The sequence below is a fragment of the Trachinotus anak genome, unplaced genomic scaffold (genome assembly GCF_046630095.1).
Source record: "Trachinotus anak isolate AG129_WGS33_773 ecotype Australia unplaced genomic scaffold, CSIRO_AGI_Tana_v1 ptg000019l, whole genome shotgun sequence".
Classification (NCBI taxonomy): domain Eukaryota; kingdom Metazoa; phylum Chordata; class Actinopteri; order Carangiformes; family Carangidae; genus Trachinotus; species Trachinotus anak.
Genome location: NW_027273870.1, coordinates 23,880,385 through 23,904,797, shown reverse-complemented (window position 1 = coordinate 23,904,797; position 24,413 = coordinate 23,880,385). Strand labels below are relative to the sequence as shown.

Below are 24,413 nucleotides of genomic sequence, written 5' to 3'. Positions count from 1 at the left end.
AGACCTCCCTCAGGATTTATACAGTTGTTAGTGTTTGTGACACAGAGAGAGAGAGAGAGAGAGAGAGAGAGAGAGAGAGACGGTGTGTCCTTGTGTCCTTGTCAGCATTTTGACAGAGACTAACCCAGATTTGTCCTCAATGCCCTTCTCCTATCTGCATTCTGTTTCTCCCCCTCTTACTCCTCCTCCTCCTCCTTCCTGCCTTCCTTCCTTCCATCTGGCCATCAGGGGGTGAGACAAAGAAGAGTAGAGGTTGGATTGGAGAGAGAGAGAGAGAGAGAGAGAGAGAGAGAGGAGATAGAGAAGGGGAGGGGTGAAAAAGGGCAGAGTGAAGGTTAAAGGGCTGGAAGGCCATTCAGTTTGTGTGATGACCTTGCTAATAGTCTATTACCTTGTCTAAATACAGAAAATTTCATTTACCACCAGCTACATGTAGGTGTCTGACTACCCATCACTTCCAGCCTCTCCGTACCCTCACTTTATATCTGCAGCCACACACACACACACACACACGCACACAAAATTACACACACGCCATATGTCTTCATTAGCTGGTGGAGACAGGAGAGATCACGTCTGGCAAAGGGAGAAGGAGAAATACCTTTATATTCATGCAGAGGCAGCCCTGTCCCCCACCTCATCTCCACCTCCCTCCCTCCTCTCTCCCACCCTGTCTATCTGGCTTTTTCCTCCTCTCCCTGCTCCCCTTTTTTTGTCGCTCATTGATATTTCTCTGCTGATGGTGTCCATGGTAACAGTGAAGTGAGTTTGGAGCAGGTAACGCTGACGTTTGCAGCGGGCCCTCTGCAACTCACACTCACATTCGCTCACTCGCTCACTCACATTCATCTAAAAACAACACAAACACACACACACACACACACAAACGCACTTTTAGCCTGATGTTATGACAACTCAGGAAAAAAGACTGATGGAGGAATTCAAGATGAAGAGATGTAATATGCCGCCAGATGTCATTGATTTGTTTGATTGTGAGTGTGTTGTGACATTTTGTACCCTGCAAACAGATTCTAATGGATAGCTCTTTGTTGTCTGGACGGTTGGTTTGAGAGTGTAGTGTGTTTTCTGTGTCTAAAGGTGAGTGTGTTTTTCTTAACCAGCTGCTATGAAGCATTATGACACCTTTGCTAAGAGGTTAAGTGATGTCTCGTCTGTTTGAGATGCCTCACACGTAGATTACTGTATGCCTAGACATAAGCCTATTACAGAGGGGAGTGTGTGCATGTGTGTGTGTGCGCATCCAAAACATATGGCAGAATATTTGAAGAGTTATGTGGGAGCTGTCTTAACGTAATGCTGCCACTTTGTCTGCCTGAAGCCTCCTGGCATGTCTAACTTGTGTCAAACTGGATATCAAACCTTAGTATTTTTTTGGTACTGGCCAATATTCATCTGTACCACCAATTATTGTCACTTGTAAACTACCAAAAGCTGGCATTGATTGTCTGACCAGATTTATGATCTTGTTTACTTATTCTGCTGAGATAGCTCCTGATTTCTTTTCCTACTTAAATTTTTATTGCTTTTAATGATCATAATCAAACAATCACAAAAAGTGGTGTTGGAGCTCTATATGAAGTATATGAGTTATTGTCAGTTTTGTGTGTGTGTGTGGTGTGGGGGGGGGGGGGGGGGGGGGGGGGGGGGGTTGCAGTTTCTACTGATTGTATTTGAACCTACAAATACTGGTATTTCAATATTTTGTATAATATTCTGGCCCATTAAAAAAAGAAAGGGTTCCCAGCTCTAATCCAGTTGTTTGTCATTGTTTGTACCAAAGCCCAGCAGAGGCCTGAGCTCACTTTGGGGGGTATTTCAGAAAGCTTAAAAAGGCATTATGGCACCAGTGAGGTAATGTACCGACAGATTGACAAACTATGGGATGCCTGCTTGAAAAATGCTAGATTGAGAGTTATCGCCTGCTTAACTTGCTACAAAACCTCTCTCCGTTCTTTGATGTGATACAGAGACAGAAAGGATTAGGCAGAGTGAGGAATGCGGGCTGTGTGCAGGTTTGTTGTGCAGTAAAACACAAACCCACTCAGCTGAGCCCTTCTGCAGCAGCCGATTTGTATTCTGCAAGGAGCGGGCGGCTGGTGGCTGTTGCTATTGTTTCATTGACTGCAATATCAACTTAATTAAAAATTAATGTCTCTATTCGTGTACAGTACACATATAAACATGCAGAGAAACACACACAGGCTCTTTTACTCTGCCTTTCTCTCAGATGTGCACACATGTAACCCTAGAGATAACCCTAGAAATTTACTGCAGTGTTTCTGATGAAATAACCACACACTGCGTGTGTGTGTGTAGGTCCATCTCGGGGTTGGTTCCAGCGGTCCAAGGTGCTGCAGATTCAGGCTTGTTTGCGAATGGTCATGGAGTGGGCGAGCAGGTCTGGTCTGGGACATCTGGCCGACAAATTCTTCACCAAACTCAACAGCACTGTGTCCATACTGGCCACACCCCCACAACAGCTCACACAGGTAACACACACAAACACCTGTCTAGTCTGATACAGGATTTTTCTGTCTTGTGTTTTTTTTGGTTTTTGTTTGTTTGCTTGTTTGCCTGTTTTGTTTTTATGCCTCTGCGCTGGCATCAGCCAGAGCCGGAGGCTCAGGTTGTCCATCCGTCCGTCTCATTCTTGTGGACACAATAATAGTAAAGCCAAAACCCAACAAGGTCAAGGTCACTGTGACCTCATGAGGTGTTTTGGCCATGTGAATGTTATATCTTGAGAACTCCTTCCAGGGGAATCCCTTCAAATTTGGCAGGACAAACTGATTAGAGGTCAAGTTCGTGGTGACCTGACAAAACACTTTTTAGCCATAACTCAAGACTTCACACAGCAATTTCACACAAATTGTTCATGTTTTTTATGACTCTGGATAAATAGGGATGTAATCTGAAACTGGTCTGAGTGGCAGAGGCATACAACCACGAGGCGGTAATTGTAGTTGTCTGTTTTTTGATAATCCTACATTGCAAGCTAGTACTAATATGGTGGAAATACTTCAAAATAAACCTTAAAGCTTAACTTCCTAAAATTAATTCCATCAACCCAAACAATCCTGTTGTCTTTCGAGTAAAAGTAGCAGAGAACAGGAAAACGTTGACTTGCCATTATTTGGCAATTTTCAGAAAGGCAGAACTATTGGTCTTGAAGCAACGTCATTCTGATCAGTTATTGATAAAGGTCTGTACCACATAGCCAATGACAACTTCTCACTGTCCACAAATCGTCTCGACTCCTCTGCTTAGCTGTGGGTCCCCCAGGACTTCTGATTAATTTTCCCTCTCCATCTGCAGCTGAGTTGGCGAGCATTGTCCAGTGAGCACCCAACTCTCAAACCGGTCCAGCTGCACAGGATCCTGACTCAGTACCAGCTCACAGCAGAGATAGGCCCAGTCCCAACATGGCAACCCAGCAGCGAGGACGAGGCTTACATATACAGAACAGGTACATGTGTGAATTTGTGGATGTGAGTGAGTTTATTTTTGTGACCGATAGAATTGATAAAATTATGGCAGCATAAAGCCTTTGTCATGTAAATTAGTCTGCATCTCTTTAATTTATTGTTGGACAATTATTACAGACTTATTCAAACCACAGGTCGTCAGTCTGATGGTTAAGGGACTGTAGGGCGGCCTCTCTCTGGAGGGTGTTAGTGAAGATTGAACACAAGCAATCACAAATTAATCAGAACATGGACATTCGCTACAATCAATGTCAGTTAGGGTTAGTTTACATTTTGAAGGGCATCTATACTTACATGCACAGCATCCTAGTTTTGATTCATGTCCTTCTTTTAATCACTCAAGATATATATAGTAGTATATAGTTAGCAGTTTTTTAGGTGCACCCATCCATCTAAAACTAATGCATTCTTATACAACAGTCCTGCAATACATCCTGCCTTCGTGAAGGTTGCAATGCTCAGTTTGTGTTGAAATAGTTTTAGAGAGGTTTTGATTGAGCTTTATGTTCATTTTGGAGGCTGGTGTTTCTATTATGTTGATGTATGTATCAATGAGGGTCGGCCCAATAACAGAAACACTCTCTGTAATCTCTGTAAAATGTGATACAGTTCAACAGCACCACAAACTACAACCTTCAAAATTAACATAGAGTTACAGGACTGTTGTGTTAGACTGGGTGTAAATGGGATTTAGAGAAAGCTGGTTAATCATTTCATTGTTTACATAATTCATCTCATCCAGCTTGTGATCTGTTACCTCTTATTTCTGTATCAGCTAAGTTACCTCACCAGCTGTGGATGAACTTACTTTACTTTGTAAGTGGCTGCTCCATCTGACACCAGTAATGAATCACAAAACAATTAATCCACTATAGTGTTGTGGTCATACATTCACTGTCATTTCAGTGTGTGTGGTTGTGCATCATTACATCATTTTATCCTATCTTTTGATTAACTAGAGATAGTGTGATCAGAAACCTGGATAACCATGCTGCTTTCTAACAGAGTAGCTGCAAAACAGAAAGAGTGAGAGGCTGATGGAGCAGCTGTGCAGCAAACCTGGATCAGGCCCTTAATGATGTACATGTGTACACATGAGTGTGTGCCTACATCCGTTAACATCAGTTTGTGTGTGTTCAGTGGACCTCCTGGAGAGCTTTGAGAACCACCCTCCCATAGTGTTGCCCAGCGCCGGCTTCAGAGTGGACTTGGACAGCGAGTGTGTGGAAGACAGCATCTACAGACAGCTGCTCTACATCCGGCACTACCTGTGGGGGCTACGCACCAAGACACAGTCACACACCAGCACTCCCAGTGTGCACACACACTCCAACGGAACCAACACTGCTGACTGGCCCGACGTTCAGGTCACAAGAGACACACACACACACGCACACGTATATACTGCATACTGTCAAATACACACACCTAGCAGTAATCCAGGCCATGTGCCTCAGCAGCTGTGGTTGTTGAGGAGTTCCTCATAATCCCATAAATGAAAGACAAAAACCCTCTACTCCAGCCAACCCGCACACACACACATACACACTCACAGAAACCTAGACATGGTTAAATCATGGTTAATCTGATTAGTCTTTAGGCTGTCTAATTAGTGGGAACGGCTGACTAGACCATAATCCCTAGTGTTTCTGCACCCTCATATGTACACATACATTTGCACACAGAAACACATATGCACATATACATTCATAAATATACCAAATAAATGATTATACAGTCAAACTTTAATCATCTTAAATTAGGTGCATCAAAGAACAAAGCTTTTATTTAACTGTAACAGAAATGCTTTACCATGGGTGAAAGACCACAGGAATATTTATTTTTGCGTCCTTGCAACGTCAGACCTCGTACTGGCTTCTTAAGTCTTTCTGTCCCTTCCCGACACAGAGGGAACTGTTGCCTCCGGCCCACAGCAGTCCCCGCTCTGGGGGTCCCGGGGACGAGGTGATGGCAGAGACAGGAGAGGAGAGAGCACGGGACAGACCCTCAGGCCAAACACATACACACAGCCTCAGAAGGAACGGCACCATTCACCATTCACGAACAGCAAATCCAGACCCGTCTTGCCTCCTGACCCCTCCTAACACCCCGCTCTACCCGGAAGGAGGAGGAGGAGGAGGCCCCAATACCCAGACTAACGGCTGCACCAGCAGAACTGTGGCAGATAGTAAGAAGACCAACGGACTCATCACCAATGGACTGGAGGGTAGGTGGAATTATACACAGGAAGTGGACAAAACAAAAGGGACACAAGAGCAGTTTAATGGGATCCCTCACAGAAACACCACAAAATATTGTAGTGATCATAGAAGTAGTATTTTTAGTTTTGCTTTAGTTTTGCACTAAATCACATATTACATAGTGTTCCTGTTATTTTGTCCACCCCAATTTTGCAGCTGAAAGACTAATCCTTGTAGTTCATTATACACCATTTTAGGAATTTGACGATAAAAAGTTTTCTCCCCTAATATCTATTCAGATACCTCACCTCAGGGTATCTTCTGATACTGAGGGCCAACATGGTACCATAGCTCAATTTTTCCCAAATTTCAAATCTAAATATGTCACTGCGAGGAACCCATGGGAATTATTTTTATGTAAGGTAACAAGAGGCCATGAATGAATGAATTTAACTCACAGTGGAAACACAGAATTTACACTTAAACTGTATCTTATGTAAACACATAATACTTAACACTTAATAATTAATTTCACTAACACTGTTTTGGATTGATGTATCCCTACATAATCTATAACCACTATACAATATGAAGAGTGCATATATTTTAGTGAACATAAACTATAGGCATAAGTTAATAAGTACTTCAATTGGTTTTAATAACACGTTTTCTGTTTGATTCAGTGTCAATGCTCTGGTCAGTGTTGTTCTTCCAGTTGCAGGAAGCAATTGTTCACAAAAAGTACTGAGAAACCCACTGTATGCTGTCTGCTGGGCACCAAATGTCAGGAAAACAAATTTAGAACTAGAGAAGAATATTAAACATGCGTTAAAGATGTGTTTCCTAATGAGTTGGAACATTAGATTTAGATTTATCCCGTCCAGAAACATAATTACAATCAGAGATAAAGTTGATGGCTGTATGCAGGATGTGTGAGTAGCTAATCTTCTGCCAACATGTTAACCATAATAAAATGATCAAACAGTATCAGAGGTGTGTGTCCCTCTGATTCTTTTGAGTTTTTCTGTCCCCTTGTGGACAAAAATCAGTCAATGCAGCTCCAAATTTGCACTTGTTCTCTGAGCAGTTCCAGTGCAGTTCTGCTCGTTGGTCGGCCGTACCTCACATAACATCAGTATCTCACCTGTGCTGTTTTTACAGTGTAGTGAGTGTGACACCTGCAGGCTCTCGTCAGAAACACGTTTGTGTGTCAGATTAGCTCTGTGGCTGCACCTTTGCATGTGTCTCAGTATGTGTGTGTGTCTCTTTTGCACAGCAAAACCTCTTATGTTTGTCCAACCCCATAGCGAGACCCTGTGTATGTGTTTGTGTGTGTTTGTGTGTGTGTGTTTTTGTGGATTTGGGTGTCCGTGTCCTCTGCAGGGTGTATTAGTGGGTGTGAGTTTCCTTTCCCTGTATCCTCCCCTGGCGCCCCTCCCCTTCCTGATGACTTATGTGTGGTGTTTGTAGTGGAACTGGACAAAGGACCGTACGGACTGGGCATGGGACTCATTGATGGTCTGGTGAGTAGACAGAAGTTAAAAACAGATTTTACATTTTATCCTATGTGTCAGTTCAAGTTTCACCAGTGTGTTTGTGTCTTTGTGAAAGTAAAACTTTGTGTTTTACTACTTTCATTTGAAAAAAAAGATGCAAGACATGCATAAGAAAAATAATCACATTATCAGATACCTTAATATTGATATATACTGGTACAATGTGACAGTATTTTGAGAAGTATAATGAGATGATGAAAAACAGTATACATATAAACTTGCAGTATGAAATACATTATTGAGCTCACTGGGAAATTGTGTAACACTTTGACTATATTTACAACTATAACTTCTCCTATGACAACATATGTTTTACAACTGTTAAAATATTGTCTGTTTATATACCAGCATCCAGTTAGAGTTAGTTATTGATATAACTACATTAATACAGCTCACAATATATTATACTGCCATGAACTATCAAATGTGTATATACTGTTATAAATACTAAATGGGAGAAGGGGTGGTTAAAGTAAAAGTTAAAGTAAAGTTTTATTATGACACTAATCACAGAGGAAGAGTCATATCACAATCTACTTTATAAAGATGATTATACAAGCAGAAATACATACAGTAAGGATGTATGTAAAGTTGAAAAAAGCCAAAATGTGTGGAAGTGGAACTTTCTCTGTCAAGTCAAGAAAATCTCAGTTTTTTTATTTGGTTTATACCAAGGCCACTTAACTGCTGGCAAGGGAGAACTGAGCTTATACTTTTATCCATGTGTAAGAAAGTTTGTTAGTTTTGGTGCCAAAACAATCAGTTGTCTGACATTAACTGATTCACAAAAGACTTTGATAATCAATGGCTAAAGTCAAGCAAAAGTGCAAGTTTCTTTTCGTAGCTTCTGTACAGCTACATTTGAGGTGTTTGAGGTGTAATGGAGACCTGCCAGTTAATGCGAATCAAGTATTTTCCATCACTATGGTAAAAATGGACTTCAATCACTTCTACACCCACACATGCACACTGTACTCACACTAACACTTCTCCCTCCTGCAGCACACTCCTCTCAACGCTCCAGGCATTTACATCCGGACTCTAATCCCTGACGGACCTGCCGCATCCGATGGCAGACTGAGGATCGGAGACCGCATCCTGGCAGTGAACGGGACCAGCCTGATAGGAGCAGACTACCAGAGGTACAGAGAATGTTCCAGTGGTACCGTTTGTGCCCCTAACAATGAGCTGGTGGAGATTTATGACACCACTGGTTGATGTTGACATGAATGACAGAGTGAGCAGTCTTCCCACATGTTAACCATACCAGTGCTATCAGCCTCTTAAGCCCATTGATTACTTTGATTGATTGGTCCGAGCCCAGACAGTGATGCTCCTTCATCTGCACTCTGTCTGTGCTGAGCTTCATGTAACTAGACTCTTGTCTTTCTCTCTACTTCCTCCTGTATGCTCGATGCAGCGCGGTGGATCTGATTCGTCTGGGAGGAGGTCGACTACGTTTCCTGGTAGCCAAGTCCGACCCCGAGGTTTCAGAGAAGATCAGTGCCTCCTCCTGCTGACCACCTCCACTGCCCAGCTAAGACACGCACACACACTACACAAGACGTGGGACAGTGAAGGATACAGATGTGTGCACTGATGAACAGGGCGCACACACAAACACACACACACACACACACAGACCCATGCGTACATACGCCGCATGAAATATGAATGTGAAACCTAACGTCAGCACAGCACAAAGCCAAGCAATCAAACTGGAGATAACTCTCCACGACTCCACTCCACAGCTGCCAGACCTGCCTCCCTCACACCGACTCCTACAGGATCTGCGTAACAGACAGAATCTGTAACCCACCGCAACATCAAAGGAATATGCTGCACAGAAAGTTGCCTAATTAATCAGTGTTTGAGGTGGGCGAGGTCCAACCAACCAGTATGCAGTCTGATGTGGTTTAAAAGCACAGTAGATTGTAGGGTTTTAATTTCTCAACGGTCAGCCCTTGGCGCATGTGTACACATCGGACTTTTTCCACCTGTATTTTAGAATAATTTGTACTAGAAATTCAGGCATTAAGTAGCATGGTAAGATGGCTACCCAGCTCTCAGACAAAGTGGCTCTGAAACTGCTGGACACAAACTGAAAAATGTACTTTACAAGATGAGATGATCAGTGAAAGTGGGACGTCTTACACAATGCTTTTAGAGTGGAATGTTTTATAAACCTGTTTGTTAGCAACACCCAGAGCATCGTCACTGTCTGCTCAACAGACTAAAACCATTGTTTATGAATGTTGACTTTTGTACTGGAGAGCAGGCGAGGCCGGCAGAGGAGGCAAACTCGAGAATGTTCGGACACAACCAGCTCTCCTCGTTCACATGTAACCTCATCATTGAACTTTACCTCCACTGTATAAAAGACAAACTCCTGAGGCTCGTCATGCACAGCAGATGTGCAGCTGTTGTGGGACATTGTTTATTAATTAGTGAATCATCGACACATCGTGCTTCACTCCAGAGTTTCTGATGCACAAGCCTGGTGTGTATGTGTATGTAAACCAACAATTTTCTTGTGAATATGTGCTGTATGTACCTGGTTAAGAGGTGTAAATAATTGTTTGTAAATATTTAACACTTGGTCACACACTGTTTGGACAGAGAAACTGCATTTGGGGAAGTAGTCAAACTTTTTTTCTGAAAAATATTGGTTGGTAAATTCTGAAACCTACTGATGGGGAAAAAAGAAACTATTTTCTGAAAGCAGAGCGAGATGGCCATGGGTTGTGTAACTTTTCTAAACATTATTAATTTATTTTAAGTTAATTGAATAGAAATGCTGGCTGTGCTCAATAGAACTACATATTACTGTTTGCACAGGTCGTAAAAGGGTCACTACACCTACATTACAAAAAAACATGTGTACGCTCTTCCTCTTCAAAATCAAACCATGCAGAGTTTGGTCTTATTTCCCCGAGGTTTGCAAATGTCTGTCAGAGATTTCTGTTCTACTACAGTCTTTGGATTATTGAGAGTAAGAGGGACACCTCCTCTGGAAGAAAAGGTTGCTGATGAATTTTCAAGTAACTCCTCAGTGTTGTGGGCATGAACCAACAAAATTCCTTTTACCTCCATTGTATTAGGGTGGAGGCACAAATCTCAGAGGCATATCTAAAAACCTAGGCAAGATAAAACAAGACTATGCACATGACAAGTTACTAGACATACTGTACTGACCCTTGAAAGAGGCCCAGCTAGAATAGTGGCTTAACAGGTCACCTCTGAAAAAGTCCTTAATTCAAATCCAAGGTAATGTAAGAAAAAAAGCCATGTTTGGTCAGTTCTACGTTGGCTGGCCTTTCCTGACCTCAGCTCCACAGAGATTCCCTGAGATGCCCAGGATCACCACATCAAGAGCAGTGACCCTCTGCCCACCTCAGACCAGAATCACTTTCAAAGCCTGCTGTAGGAAGAGCGAACACCTCACAGCTGCAGATCCTGAGGCTCATCATAACAACTGAAGGACTGTGGGACAGCTGTTCTCATTCACTAGGTCTGCAAATGACAACTCTTTCTATGACTATTCTTCAAAAAAACCAATAAAATAATTTAAAATGTTTAATGTCAGAAAATCTAATAAACATTCATGTGACAATTGCCCAGAGGTTGTTTTGTCTAATCAAGAGACCCAAACCCAGAGATTCAATTCCCAATGTAAACAAAGTAAAAAGCAGGAAAATCTTCATATGTGGAAAAAGTGGCACCAGTGAAAATCTGACATTTTACGACTTTAACAATCGACTGTAATCATTTCAGCACTAACGCTGACACTTGTTATTGTTGTAATGGCTTTTTTTTAACTTGTTATTGTTTTAATTTGTAAATTATTCCTCACACACACACACACACACACACACACACAGGTAAAACATTCTGTCAGTGTTGTTTTTTACCATCAGTTTTGTTTTACTCTGAATTTCTGATTCTCTTCATTACTTTGCAGTTAAATTTTGTTTTTGTGCATTTCAAGGTTTGTATGATATTAACCTCATGCATGTCTATTGTTCTCTGGTCATTATTTATACTGTTACAAATGATGGTACTTAAGAATAAAGACTGTTGGATAATTGCAAACAACTGAGACTGGAATCTGACCCAACATGGCCGACAACATCACATTAGAGAAGACAATCGAATATTTACATCAATAAGGAATTTTAATTTGTGCTACACATTTTAACAAATCACAAAAAAACAAACATTTAAAAATACATATACTTCTCTATTTCCAGAATGTTTACGTATTGATGACAGCCGTTTTTACAGATAGCAAAATATTTTTTCTTTTTTTCCAAAATGAGAAAAAATACCTTCTAAATAGCTTTGTCATTAGCAGAAAGAGCAGCATACAATCATTACGCATCTTTTTTTTTTTTTTTTTTTTTTATATAGTGTGCAACAACAATCACTGAAATCTTGCGCAAATTGTGCCTGATTGCCAGCTAAAAGTGAGGCCTGTGTGAGGACGTTCAGAAAAGCTAAAGGCAGAGTGAGAATGAGAGTCGAGGGGGGGGGGGGGAAAGTGCTGAAGAATATCTAATTAAGGCAGTGTCTGTGACAGGAATTGCCAACAGCCTGATGCCTCTTTAGAGACTGCTTGCTGAGGAGAGGGAGAGAGTTAGATAGGGAGAAAGGAGGAAACAAAAAAAAAAAAACAGTTGAAGAATAGAGCAGAAATGAAAGCAAAAGAGCGGGGAGCTAAGAGAAGAAAAGATGTCAGATGTACCATACAGAAAGAAAAAAACAGACAAGAGAGCGGTTGAAATTTGTGTGGTCATGTGTTGGTCCCACCCTTCCCCTGATAAAACTGATACAAATCTACTTATGCAACATAATTGTCACCATTGTAGTGTTGTCGATCATGTACTGTTAAAGAAGCGCTGTGTTAATCTAAAAAGGTAAAGCTGTCTAAAGGTTAAAATTAAATGACAAAAAAAATGTAGAAATATTTAAGGCTTCAAGGATTATTACAATAATGCTTTGCTGTGCTAAGACAGAACTGTACGCACAGGCTGTTCCATTTCTCCTTTTACCACTACTGAAACAAGAAAAAAAATAAAACAACAATCAGTTTGTCTACATTAGGTTAGCTCCACTTCAATCAACTCCAAATAGTTGCCTCTTTTTTTTTTTTTTCTTTTTTTTTTTTTTTTAACCCTTCCCTGCTCTAATTTCACTGCCCAGTTACCCAGATCGTCTTAAATCTGAGCTGCTTCACACTGATAAACCAAACTCAGCTTAAGTGAAGCCAGAACTACAAAGGTCCTGGTTTGTTACTCCGGGATTTCCTCCCACCTCTTCTTTGAAAACATTTCCTCTTTGTCTCTGTGCTTTACAGAGAAGACAAGAAGTGACATCTCACATTCTGGTCTTGGCCTAAATATTAACATATTTCTTTTCTGAGAGACACAACCTGTTTGAGTTCCTCTGTCTCACTTTATTTTCTAAGGATTGCCTTATGAAGAGTACAATCATATTCTTAACAGTCTCCCAAGCCCCATCAACGTGGTCTGCAGTTAAGTCCTCTCTGCCTTTCTATCCACTTCTTTGTTTTACTACACAATATATCAACTCTGATCGTCACAGTTTTTTCTGTAAATACAGGCCATTGAAATCTCTGAACACACATTCCCTGGTTTTAAATCAGGCAGTGACTCTAATCAGAAGTGCAGGAGAGGTGAGTTCTTTGGCCTGAGAGTGATAATAACCGATACATCTGAGATATTCTCCAACATTCACAAAAGTAAAAGTAGTGCTGAAATGATTTTAATATGCATAATGCTCTCATAAGCTTAATGTCCTTACTTGTTTGTGTTGTCAGTGAATGGTTAAAAAAGGCTGAAAAAGTCCTGAAAGATTTACTTGCTTTTAAATTCAGAGTGTATTTGAAAGTTTTCATCTATTTTTCACCAAAATATATGTTCCTTACAATTTATTCTCCTTCTAGTGAGAGAGGCTGCCTGTACATTTTTTGGCCATGTCGGCTGCAGTCATATCAAATGAGTATAAAAGGTGAAGCAGTTAGGGGACCATTAGGAGGCTGTCCATTGGGTACCTGGTAAGAAGGCCTGGGTGTTACTTCCTTGGGTCGTGTGTTTGTGATGTCATGGCAACAATGACAGGCTGCTGGGCAGGTGTGACTTGATGCTGAGCAGATTCAGTCCCACCCTCGTCCTCCATCTTTGGCCGCTTGGCCTGGGGTGCGCCTGGCTGCTCAGCTAAGGTTTCTGCACTGGGCTGTCTGCTCACGACTACTGGAGGGGAGCTAGAGGCCTGGGCAGCCAAGATCTGCAGAGGACTACTCAGGCCTAGGAGGGAAATGAAGAGAAAGGGAGTTTAAAATGCTAGCTGGAGTAAATGTGATGTAATGCAATACAGTTAGACAGCACCGCAAACTGCAGCCCCCAAAATAACCATAAAAGGAGGAGGATTTATTGCAGGACTGTTGTATTAGACTGCATTAGTTATAGCTAGCGGTACCTGATAAACTGGCAACTGACCATATATGCTTTAATCTACTGTATGTAAATAATCACTTGTATGTAGATTGCATTCCACTGTAGTTTTTTTTTTATATTTTTCTCCCCTTCTTCATCTATAATCACTATTGTGAATGGTCAGTGTGTTTGGCAGTGACTGCTGCAAAAATCTTACCAGATGCATTAGCAAGGCTGGTTGCTGTGGCAACAGCAGCAGTGGTGTGTTTGCCATTCTGGGTAACAGGACGAACAGGAAGTTGATGTAAACCTGGAGCCAGGTTCCGTCCATCCCCACCCTGCACCGCACTGTCCACAGTCTGGATCACCCGCTCTCTGTTCTGCTGGGCTTCTGAGGGAAAAATATGCAAAATGCAACATTAACTTTATGTTTATGGAAGCGCACATCTTTGAACACAGTAAGGAATATTGATTTTTTTTTAAATGTAGTTATTTATTGTGTCATGCACATCCAAAGTCACAAAAAAGACACTAAACAGTGGTGCAGTGGTGAAACATTTGTCAGACATGAACTTTGTCTTCTGCTCCAAGCTCAACAAATAAAATCTGCCATGAAAGAGGTTCCATTCCTAAAACACAGCTCATCCATCCAGAAGAACTAACGGACATTTTACTAAACAGTGCAGCCCTAAAGTCATCATATAAAGAGCAATAAAACATAAGATGGACTTAATTGCAACATCACAACACTGCCTGCTTCTGTAGCTGATGGTTATGTACCTGATCTGAACTGAGCACACACACAGATATTTGACTTTTGGTTGGATGCATTCATTGTTCTGCAGATTTCCTACACCTCCCTCCTGCATATGTGAGAAACCATTCAAACCACTCACTGACTGACGTTAACAGCTAGTTGCAAATAGGTATGTTAGCATCTTCAATCACATTAATAATATTCGGACACAAGAGAGCATGCAGTATCCCTGCGCAACATCGTAAGTGACAAATGGTTTGGTTGTAGTTCGGTTTGCATGCCCTACCTGGGATCCATTCTGAATAGTGTCACAATTCCTATTAAACCAAACTGGCAAACATCAACAGTTCGCTGTGGCTGCTGCCTCCAGTGTTCAGTCACGTACTTCACAGAAATGACAGACACAATTATCCTAAACCTCTCAATATGTTCAAAACAAACGTGAATACTTGAGTTTAAGAATTTGGTGTAGATGTGGCTAATAAAACTGGTGGGAGCAAACAGAATATGGAGATTACTAAACTGGAGATTAGCAGATTAATTTAAAAACAATACGTCACATAATACAGAGACGCTCTCCTAAAGAGATCCACATACCTCTGAGCTCACTGTTGCCCTCTGCTCCTCCAATAGAGGGGGTACTGTAACCATTTGGAGGGTTGGAAAGCGCAGGGGCACTGGTAACCACCCGCATCATGGTGACAGAGGGCTGCGGGGGGTTCTGGAGCATGTGGATGGGCTGGATTTGGACACCACCGCCTGGAATCAAAGCAAGGGCTTTCCCCGGGCCTGAGGGCAGGACTGTTGGGTGGGGGGGTGCAGCCATAATGACAGGCTGAGCACTGACTGGAGATCCTATGCAGAGACGGACCCAAACAACAATTTCACCTGTTTTGTAGTGTGTGTGAAAGCCTTCATTTGTGTGCGTTTCACTGTATTTTGTTTGCATTCATGTGCACTTGTGTGCATGCTCACCTGGGGCGCTCTGAGAGTACCTGTACTCAGGTACAGATGCCAGCTTGTTAGCCAGCTGTTCGTGGTGGTCGTGGGGGATAGGAGAGCCCTCCCTGCTCAGACATTCAGGAGTCTGTAGCCCACTGGATGGAGGAGAGAGAAGCCCCTGGTGGGTCGGGGATGCAGGGGCGCTTCTAAAAAAATGAAATGAAGGGAAAGAGGTGACATCAAGAAACAATTAACACACCAAGAGACTTATAGTAACATACAGAGCTCCTTCACTGCCAGTACCTTCTGCTGAATAATCAACCTACAAATTAGACTTACTTTGTTCTATCCAATCAAATGATAGCGAGGAGCAGAAGCAGAGAGAAGGGGAAAAGAGTTAACTGAGTCAAAACTCGGACCATGTGTCTGACAGTCTCGTGTGTGTGTGTGTTTGTGCATACACACCCATGCTGTGTCCCACTTACCTAGAGGAGAGAGGGCCGAATGGTGTCCTGAAGCAAGCCACCCCTCTTTGCCGTCTTTTCCTGAAGGCTTGTTCCACCAGCTTGCTCTCAGAGGCAGAATCTACACGCCAAAAACTCCCTTTCCCAGGCTCATCCTGAGAGCGCGCCACTTTCAGAAAGTAGCGGTTGAGTGACAGGTTGTGTCTGATTGAGTTCTGGAGGGAGGCAAAATAAATAAGTATTATGTCACTGGACACATAGAGCTACTAAAAACCTAGAGTCAAGGGAATGAAAAGAAAAAATACTATACTACTGAATACATCAATTATATCTATATTATATATATTTATTCATACAGTGGGGTCCAAAAGTCAGAGACCACTCTACATACATAGGCACATACTGGCTTATACACATTAACCCAAACGTGTCTATAAGTAAAAAACATAACCATAATATAATAAACAAAAGCATAATATTCTAATTGTGACTAAGCGGACCATTACATTCTGTGTCGTTATTAAGTCAGTACCAAACAGGCCAGTGCCAGATCAAGAGAGGACGACCCTACCTGCCAGCCCTTGTCTGCAGTGCGATAGTAGGGGTAGTGTTTGGTGATGTGGGCGTAAATGCCACTAAGAGTCAGCTGTTTGTCCGGGGCAGAAGAGATGGCCTGGACGATCAGCTGTGCATAGGAATATGGTGGCTTGGACTCATCCTGGACAAACAAGACACAGGTATTCATGAACACACATCCCCAAGCACAAACTGCACAAGAAAGGGGTTTAAAAGCTGAAAATTAAGTGGCAATTTCTTAGATTCCGTCAACTTCAGGACAGTGTTACGACTGGGTGTTCACCTTGGGGCTATCTCCACCAGCTGACTCCCCCCGCTGCTCACATCCCCCACCTCTATGCTCAGCAATGCTTCGTCTCTGCTCAGAAACAGCCTTGGCGGCATATTCAGCTGCTAACTGGAGGTCAGAGGTCACGTTGCGTCCATAGCGATACCCTGATGACCCTGCCCCACGTGGACTGGCTGGACAGGAGTTAGGAACACTGAAGAAGAGAGCAGGGAGTCTGTGTTAATGGCTTAAAACGATGGTTTAAGGCCACTTCTGAAATCTGCCATAATAACCTGAACAGGAAGGTAAAGTTAATCTAAAAGAATCAGTAACAGCACTGGTCACCGCTCCTACAGTCACTACACATCTTAATGAAACCATTTAGCAGCTCAGGTTTTAAAAAATTAGTTTTGAAAGTCAGGACAATGTTAGTTTTTAGCTTCTGGGACAACAGGTCAACTGAGATCTTTGGACAAATATAACCTAGAATTCACCGCATGTGACTCTCTCTCTCTCTCTCTCTCTCTGGGTACATAAACTATGTTTACAAGTCCTCTATCGCCTCTAAATGCATTATAATCCCATTCTGAAATATCAAACAGGCTCTTTTTCACACAAAAAGAAAACCCTCATTAGTGGTTAACAACATTACACAAATAAACAGAAAACTATAAAGCTTTTTTTTGAGGTGAGGCCAAAACTGCAATTATGTAAAAGAAAGAAAAAAAAATTACATGAAACATTATTGATATGCAGTGTGAAGAGCTACATATTACACAGGAAAAGAAGGAGCAAGTTAAGCTTCGCGAATTAATTTCACATTTTAGTTTTAATATTATATTTAAAACTGTATGGAAGTTGAAATCCTGGGGAAAAAATGGAAGAATGCACTGTCAAATTATAAAAGTTCTTATTCATCATATTCAGGAAATCTTAATAGGACTAACAAAATCCTTTTCTTTTTTTGGACAATCTAATTATAATTTAATTTGAGATATCCAGTACAATATAAGAGTCATATATATATATATATATATATAAATAAAACAAAATATTTATATTGAACATAACTTCTTCTTATTCATATGAACAAGAGTTAAGTTTGGAAAATGATTACAGCTAAGATCCACTCTGTTTTAAATATATAAAGTGATCATAAAATACAACAAAGAGCAAAAATAGTATGTTAATTATTAACTAGGTTTTATCTGTTGCTGTTGCTGTTGAGAGACAGAACACAGGGAAAGCCCAGTAACTTATTATACAACATACACCTGCTTCTGTTAGTAAAGTAAACACTGGTTTCAGGGGGAGTCAGTGTGCTTTGATTTGCCTTTGGCAACAGAGAGCCACAGATACAGAGAGAGTAAGACACAGAGGGAGACAGAGAATATGTTTGTATTTTTTGGCAGAGGAAACTGGGCTACAGGCTCCGTTTTGAAAATGGCTCAGTATGCTCACTGCTGTAAAATGAATGAAGACAAACAGAAACCTCTTACTGTGCTCGGGCACTTCTTATGTATAAAAACATAATTGTATCTGTAACGCTACACTCATGCATCATTAAAATGTATAGGTGCCTCTATGAGGGAGAAAGGCTCATCTTTTCTTTCCCACTACAACAACCATTTCACCCCCCTCTGCTTGTGCACAGGGGCCAGCAGTACAAGTGGCTCTCAGGGACAGGAATGTTATTATATATATAGTCCTTTTAAGTTGCCAAACTGGAAAAGTGACTCTTACCAGCCTGTGAAAAGACACTGTTGGTGTTCTAAGTGGAAGCATGTGCTTTTGCACAATTCTCTTCCGTTGTATGTATTGTATGTGGGCACTGTTGAGAAAGATGACACAACTATCTGCCCGAAAAAGGCCACAGTGAGAGTTGTTGCAAGATGTATGAGCAAGCGTCTATACTCTGTGTTGTGTGTTGTGCGTGTGTGTGTGTTGTGTGTGTGTGTGTGTGTCCACGTGTGAGAGAACAGGAGCTGAGGGCTGAGTGGGAGGGGTAGGGGGCTCTGAAAAGGAAACCACGAATGGACGGAAAACGTCCTGCAGGCAAAACAATCTGCCCGATAGCCAATCGCACGCCTCTAAGCTGCAGCCATTCCATATAAGGCATGCACACACAAGCTGACATTGGTGGGGATGTGTAATGTAGGGGTAAACAAAGACCACCAGAGGGCGCACTCAGCACTGCCACTCTCTCCAGGCCCACATGCTGCAAACATTTATAGAGCAGTGATTTTCAAACATGTGCTATCACAGCTGATTAGATTGCAGATTTCCAACTCAACAGAATCAGTGGAGCTGATGAGTACACCTTCAACCAGGATGGACATTTTCAGTAAAAGGAGCTGATAAAATCTGTGGCCGGAAAAAATCTGCAGCTCTTTAAAACCAAAGGAAACCGAGCTTTATGTATTTTCAAGTTCACACAGATGTCAACGTGAACATCAATACACACACACAGATCCAAGACAAGGAGAGAAGGTGAAAAAAAGCTGAGACACCTAAAACACTTTCTGTAAAACATGCAAACTCAGTTGTTAATTTCTGCTTTGAAAAGGTTATGTCTGGGCAAGTATCTATATTTTCTTATGATAAGTTACTTATCTGGCAGGAAAAGACCCTACAGTGACATTTTGGTCATTTCACTATGTTTATATCCCTCCATCATACATACATACATTTTGTAGTAACCTAACAAAAAAAGCACTTACTTAAAAGTGTAAAATATAAAAAATATCCTTTCTCTCACATATATGTACTTTTCTTTTTACATGATCATTGTCTAATGATTTGATGAACTGTTCATTTTATGTGTTTGGGTATGTGTATTGACATTTATTCCCTCTGTAATTTCCTGAGTGATGCTTTATTTATGAAGTTTTTTTTTCTTTTTGTTTGTTTTTTTATTTGTTGTTTTTTCCCCTTTTTTCATTAAGTTGAGGAGGAGCCCTTGTGGAAGCCAATGACTTCTTGACCTTTCCTGTTATATCTGTTTTATTTGTGTTACCTGATTAATTGCAATTGTTGTAATTAATGTTAAAATGGTAATAAAAGTCCAAATCCTAAAGATATTCAATTTACTGTCACGTAAAACAAAAAATAGCAGCAAATCCTCAAACTGGAGAAGCTAGAGTGGGGGAATGTTTAGCGTTTTTGCACACGAAATTACAATAAAACCAATTATTATTATTATTATTATTATTATCAAGTTATAAGAACAATTCATATTTATTAAAACTCATAACCTGTGTCTCGATCAAAACATACATCAAAGCTTAGCACCGGCCTTCGACAATCACAACAATGGAAAGTACATTTCTTTAATAGCAAACTGTGCATAACAACTCACACTCCTCCTGCCAAATCTAGTGTCAGTCTGCTTGTGCAGTTATGAAGTGTGTATGTTACAAGCTGTGTTTGCATTTAGGAAGGTGCACCTGTTGATGTCCATATCTCTGTGTGCGTCGGTGGGTCTCTTCTTACCTGATGGTGCCCGTGGGCGAGGGCAGTGGAGAGCCAAATGCCCTGATGTGCTCTTCATGCTGTTGCACTGTGGGAATGCTGATTTTAAGAGGGGAAATGTGGGGCAGAAGTTGGCGAGGGGGAGGAGAGGGCTGCTCCTTCTCTCTGTGCTCCTCGGGCTCCAGGAGTGACATGAACTGGATCTTGATGACCGTGCTGGGAAAACGAAACACGCACCTGGAGAGCAGGAGGGAGAGAGGGTAGAAGCCACGGGACAGAAGATGAGAGAAAAGTGCAGACAAAGTTTGAGTAGCACATTCTATCTCATACAATCACTAACAGCTGAGCATTTAAATATGATTGTGCAGTCGCTGTTCTGGAGCTTCTCATCATATCTCATGATCTTCCTAAGCAGCAGACAGACATGTCCTGAAGCTGCAGATGTACAAATTTCCATTCTTCTGAGCATGTTACAGACTTCTTTTCTTAAAACTACTCATCGTTAAGTGCTCGGGAGAATGTAAATTTTAACATTTACAATAAACGACAACTGGGCAAACTCCATGTGCTGAGGAAGAACAAGTGAGACGACTGAAACCTAGAGAACAGCTGCTAAATGGACCTTGTGGTGTGATTGTTTTGTCAAATACTGCCTCCAAGGACAAAAACATTCAAACTTAATATTATTATATATTTTAAGTTACACTGTTCCAATGCCCAGTGTGGGTGTTTTTTTAATTTAACTACAGGTGTTTGTTTATAATACAAACAATATCTACAGTCAACACCTTTCATGGACAAAAAAACTAGACTGATCTTGACTTAACACAAAACCCACTAGCCTCGATTTCCTCTCTTCTTCTTTTCACAGGTCCGGACAACTGTCTCAATAAAAGCAAGGATAAGTCAAAGGCCCAAGTTAGTTCAAGCCTAAACAAAACCCTTAAAACTAATTATACGTGCGAGGGATTGGGTAAACGTTTTTACAATGGAACTTTTATTTACTGATATACATAGTTTTAATTTTTCCCAGCATGTACATTGTATTCAGTGTAGTTAAACATGTAGCAACCGTCTTATTTGCCCAACTATAATGATCGTGTCTTTGAGGAAGAAACTGAATCCCTATTAATTGAGGGGGTGCTGAGCTATAGCAAACATCTGGCTCAGGCCTCCATATGAAGAGGAACAAATGAAAAGAAAATATCCGTACAGGACCGCAAATGGGTTTAAAGCAGTTGAACCAGTCAGTGATAAAAAAAATAAAAAAAATATGGAAGAAATGTTCCATCTATTCCTTTTAATTTGTCTCCTGAAAAACTGCAGCTGCCAATCCGACACTAGATCCATGAACAGACTGCTCACAGCTGTCTCTGCCCAAAGCAGGCCATCCTCAACAACTGAGTGTCTGCAGTGAGGGAGGAAAGAGGCCTGTGACAAGTCTGAGGGAGCTACAGGCTTCCTTGGCTGAGATGAAAGAGAATGCCCGTTCAACAACTTCACCAAGCCCAGCTGTATGACAGAGTAACAGCGAGAAAGCCATTGTTCAAAGAAATCACATGACATTTCGATTAGTGCTTGCTTGAGACCCTGAGACAAAGTGGAAGAAGGTTCAGCGATCTGATCAAAGGTTCTTTACAGTCATACAGAATACTGCACATGTGAAGGTGTTAGTGTTATTGTACTGGGTGGACGTGTCATTGCTGCCGGGCAATTTAAGGTTTGCAAAAGTAGAAGGTAAATAAAATGCAGCGAACTACAAAAACAAAGTCTGCTGCAGCCTGCAAGAGAATTATGAGTTGGGAGAAGATTTATTTTACAACAAGGTAATGACCCCTGACACAAAGACAAATCTACACAAGAATAGCTTAAAAACAACAATCTTAATGTCCTGGAGCAGCCAAGTCAGAGTCCAGGCCGCAATCCAATCCAGACTTTGAGGCAGGACCTGAAAATTGCTGCTGACTCAGGGTACCAGAGAAACTTGACAGAGCGTGAATAGTTTTACAAAGAAAACTGGGATCCTCAGATGAATCATGATGAAACAGACTGAACCACAAAGATTCAAAGATGTAATTTTTAGGCAAATGTACCTCTATTGTTTTGCGTTTTTAACGCATCGTCAATTTGGATCGATCTGTAGACATTTGTTGATATTAAATCACCTTCCTGCTAAGCACTGTCAAATCACCTCATTAATCCAATGTGAATCGAAGCTGTGAAATGATGTAACAGATAAGTATTGTAAATGCTTATCAAGACAACTAAACTAATTTACTGGTCTGCTCCACATTTAAAGAGGTTCCAGATTTAACTCAGCACAGTTTCTAATCCTGAGACAGGCTCCAGGGCCAAAACGACACATGCAAAGATCACTGGGCTGGATACGGCCTTGGTTTGTAAGTCTTGTGTTTACTCCATGTGCTCCTGCAACGAGGATGTCATTTCAGCCTGCACTTCCTATTCACTGCCCGACACACCCCCAAACAGTCTTCACAGCCTATCAGAGAGGACAAGGGCACAACCCTCCGCCCCACCCTATGATTGACTCGCACACAAAGTCAAAGCTTTCAATTTCAGAGACTGTAGCCACTGCAGTAAAATGAACCAGTGCAAAAATAAGCAACCTTAACAGTGGTACGACATAATTAAAGCTAAAACCACTTTTAAATACCACCTTGATATGCAAAAAAAAAATAAATAAAATAAAAAAAAATAAAAAGAAGAAGCATTTTAAGTTCCAATACAAAACAAACACACCTCTCCCAGTGCGAGTCGTGAGCTCAACCGTCAGGGGTGCGTTTGTTTACATTACTGTTTACTTGACGGCGACACGTTGGCTAACAGCCTCACAACTTTGCGGCTAATATTACCCGTAGAGACGCAACTTTGACCAGCAACAAAAACACACTCGTGTGGGGAAAATGTGTGTAAAGCAGAAAGTCAGTTCTACCACAACATGACAACAAGTATCTTTGAGAAATATCCCTCAACAGCAGCGTCTTAATACATGTGCTAACTAGCTTGTCGTCAGGCTAAGTGAAGCTAAGTTTGCTAAGAGCTAAAACTAGCTAGATTAATTCATATTAGGCCTCCAGACAACTCAATATTGACTGAAATTTTAATTAAAAATTAAAGTGCGGGTGTATTGACTTGTTATGTTGCAGCTTCACTGTTCAAACCGATGTTAATAGTGAGTTTATCCGAATCTACAGCGGATCAAATCAAACCGCACTCGTAGGGGTGTCATGACAAACTTAGTACCCCCGTCTTAATCTGTCTCCGGTTTGAATATGGAGGTTGTTTCACATTAGGTTATAACTTATCTGCATGCCAGAATATTAAAAAAAATAAATAAATAAAACATTAAAAGAATAACCACCACATCCCTGTAGTTGTTTAACAGTGATTCAACCATTAGCTGTAGCTATGTCCAAGTAGGAGAGAGAGAGGAGGAGGGTGGGGGGGGCGGATTTATAAGCGGATAGAAAATATACCATAACATCTTTTTCCGGTGCTGTCAGTGCGTGAAATTAAGTTTAAAGTTTGTGAAGCCCCGAAGCAGAAAGCATCGTGTTGCCACAATTAGCCTGGTGGTAGCAGCTATGCTACCTGACAGCACTCACTCTCTGGGCAGCGGCAGCGGCGGCGCCCCTCTCCGCTGGAACACCCCGTCTACGAACACGCCGTTCTTGCCCAAGCACCGGAGGGAGAAGCCGCTCGCCTCGTCGTAAGTGATCTGCAGGTGTCGCCGTGAAATGAAACTCGAGTGGCCCATGTTGATGTCCACGGAGCCGTGAGACGAGTTCCGGCCTATGGTGACCGTCCTCTGGCGCATGACAAACTCAAAGTCCCGGCCCTCCAGCCTGGCGAGGGCCTGCGGGGAAGGAGAAGCGAGGCGGACGGGAAGGAGCCCGGCGTCGGTGCGGGCTCCCATCACCGGAGGACCCAGGAGGGCGAGCGAGGACTGGTGATAGGCGTGCGAGGTCACCGCGACGCGAACGGGGCTGCACGGCGCTGACTGCAGTGCAAGCAGGGCTCTAGCTCCGGTGTCGTCCCGGTAGTCTGCCATCTTCTTTCGGAGGGTCAACACACACTCTCTCTCTCACACACACACACACACACACACACACTTTACTTCTCGCACACACAGAGTTGCAACGTGAGAGTTTTCGGCCAGGGCACTTGTTCGCTCCGTGGCTGTCGGAACAACATGG

General features: G+C 41.8%; 2 protein-coding genes across 5 annotated transcripts in view; one reads left to right on the top strand and one right to left on the bottom strand.

Moving 5' to 3' along the window:
• The window catches only part of radil (Ras association and DIL domains), a 26,559-nt gene extending 14,282 nt beyond the window's left edge, over positions 1 to 12,277 (top strand). For 3 of the 4 annotated variants that reach the window (XM_071505377.1, XM_071505375.1, XM_071505376.1), the window contains exons 14-20: positions 2,338 to 2,510; positions 3,337 to 3,487; positions 4,647 to 4,873; positions 5,415 to 5,733; positions 7,091 to 7,230; positions 8,266 to 8,405; positions 8,684 to 12,277. In XM_071505377.1, the coding sequence (XP_071361478.1) occupies positions 2,338 to 2,510; positions 3,337 to 3,487; positions 4,647 to 4,873; positions 5,415 to 5,733; positions 7,091 to 7,230; positions 8,266 to 8,405; positions 8,684 to 8,783 (1,250 nt within the window). In that variant the 3' untranslated portion in view covers positions 8,784 to 12,277. The remainder of the gene's footprint in view (positions 1 to 2,337; positions 2,511 to 3,336; positions 3,488 to 4,646; positions 4,874 to 5,414; positions 5,734 to 7,090; positions 7,231 to 8,265; positions 8,406 to 8,683) is intronic. The other variant, XM_071505378.1, reaches the window with a different exon arrangement.
• On the bottom strand, positions 11,420 to 24,413 carry foxk1 (forkhead box K1). The gene is made up of 9 exons (XM_071505380.1): positions 23,823 to 24,413; positions 20,218 to 20,433; positions 16,741 to 16,939; positions 16,453 to 16,599; positions 15,903 to 16,096; positions 15,451 to 15,623; positions 15,073 to 15,330; positions 13,936 to 14,109; positions 11,420 to 13,589 (listed from the first exon to the last, which is right to left on the bottom strand). Exons 1-9 carry the CDS (start codon positions 24,266 to 24,268, stop codon positions 13,357 to 13,359), a joined length of 2,040 nt encoding a protein of 679 aa, XP_071361481.1. The 5' UTR covers positions 24,269 to 24,413; the 3' UTR covers positions 11,420 to 13,356.

Bases quoted from the DNA above. Each gene is read 5' to 3' on its own strand.
- foxk1 (XM_071505380.1), bottom strand. From the start codon at position 24,268: ATGGCAGACTACCGGGACGACACCGGAGCTAGAGCCCTGCTTGCACTG. The intron at 15,624-15,902 runs GTAAGTGGGACA...TCATTTTTTTAG, and splicing joins TTCGGCCCTCTCTCCTCTAG to AAGCGCCCCTGCATCCCCGA. The intron at 15,331-15,450 runs GTGAGCATGCAC...GTCTCTGCATAG, and splicing joins GTACTCTCAGAGCGCCCCAG to GATCTCCAGTCAGTGCTCAG.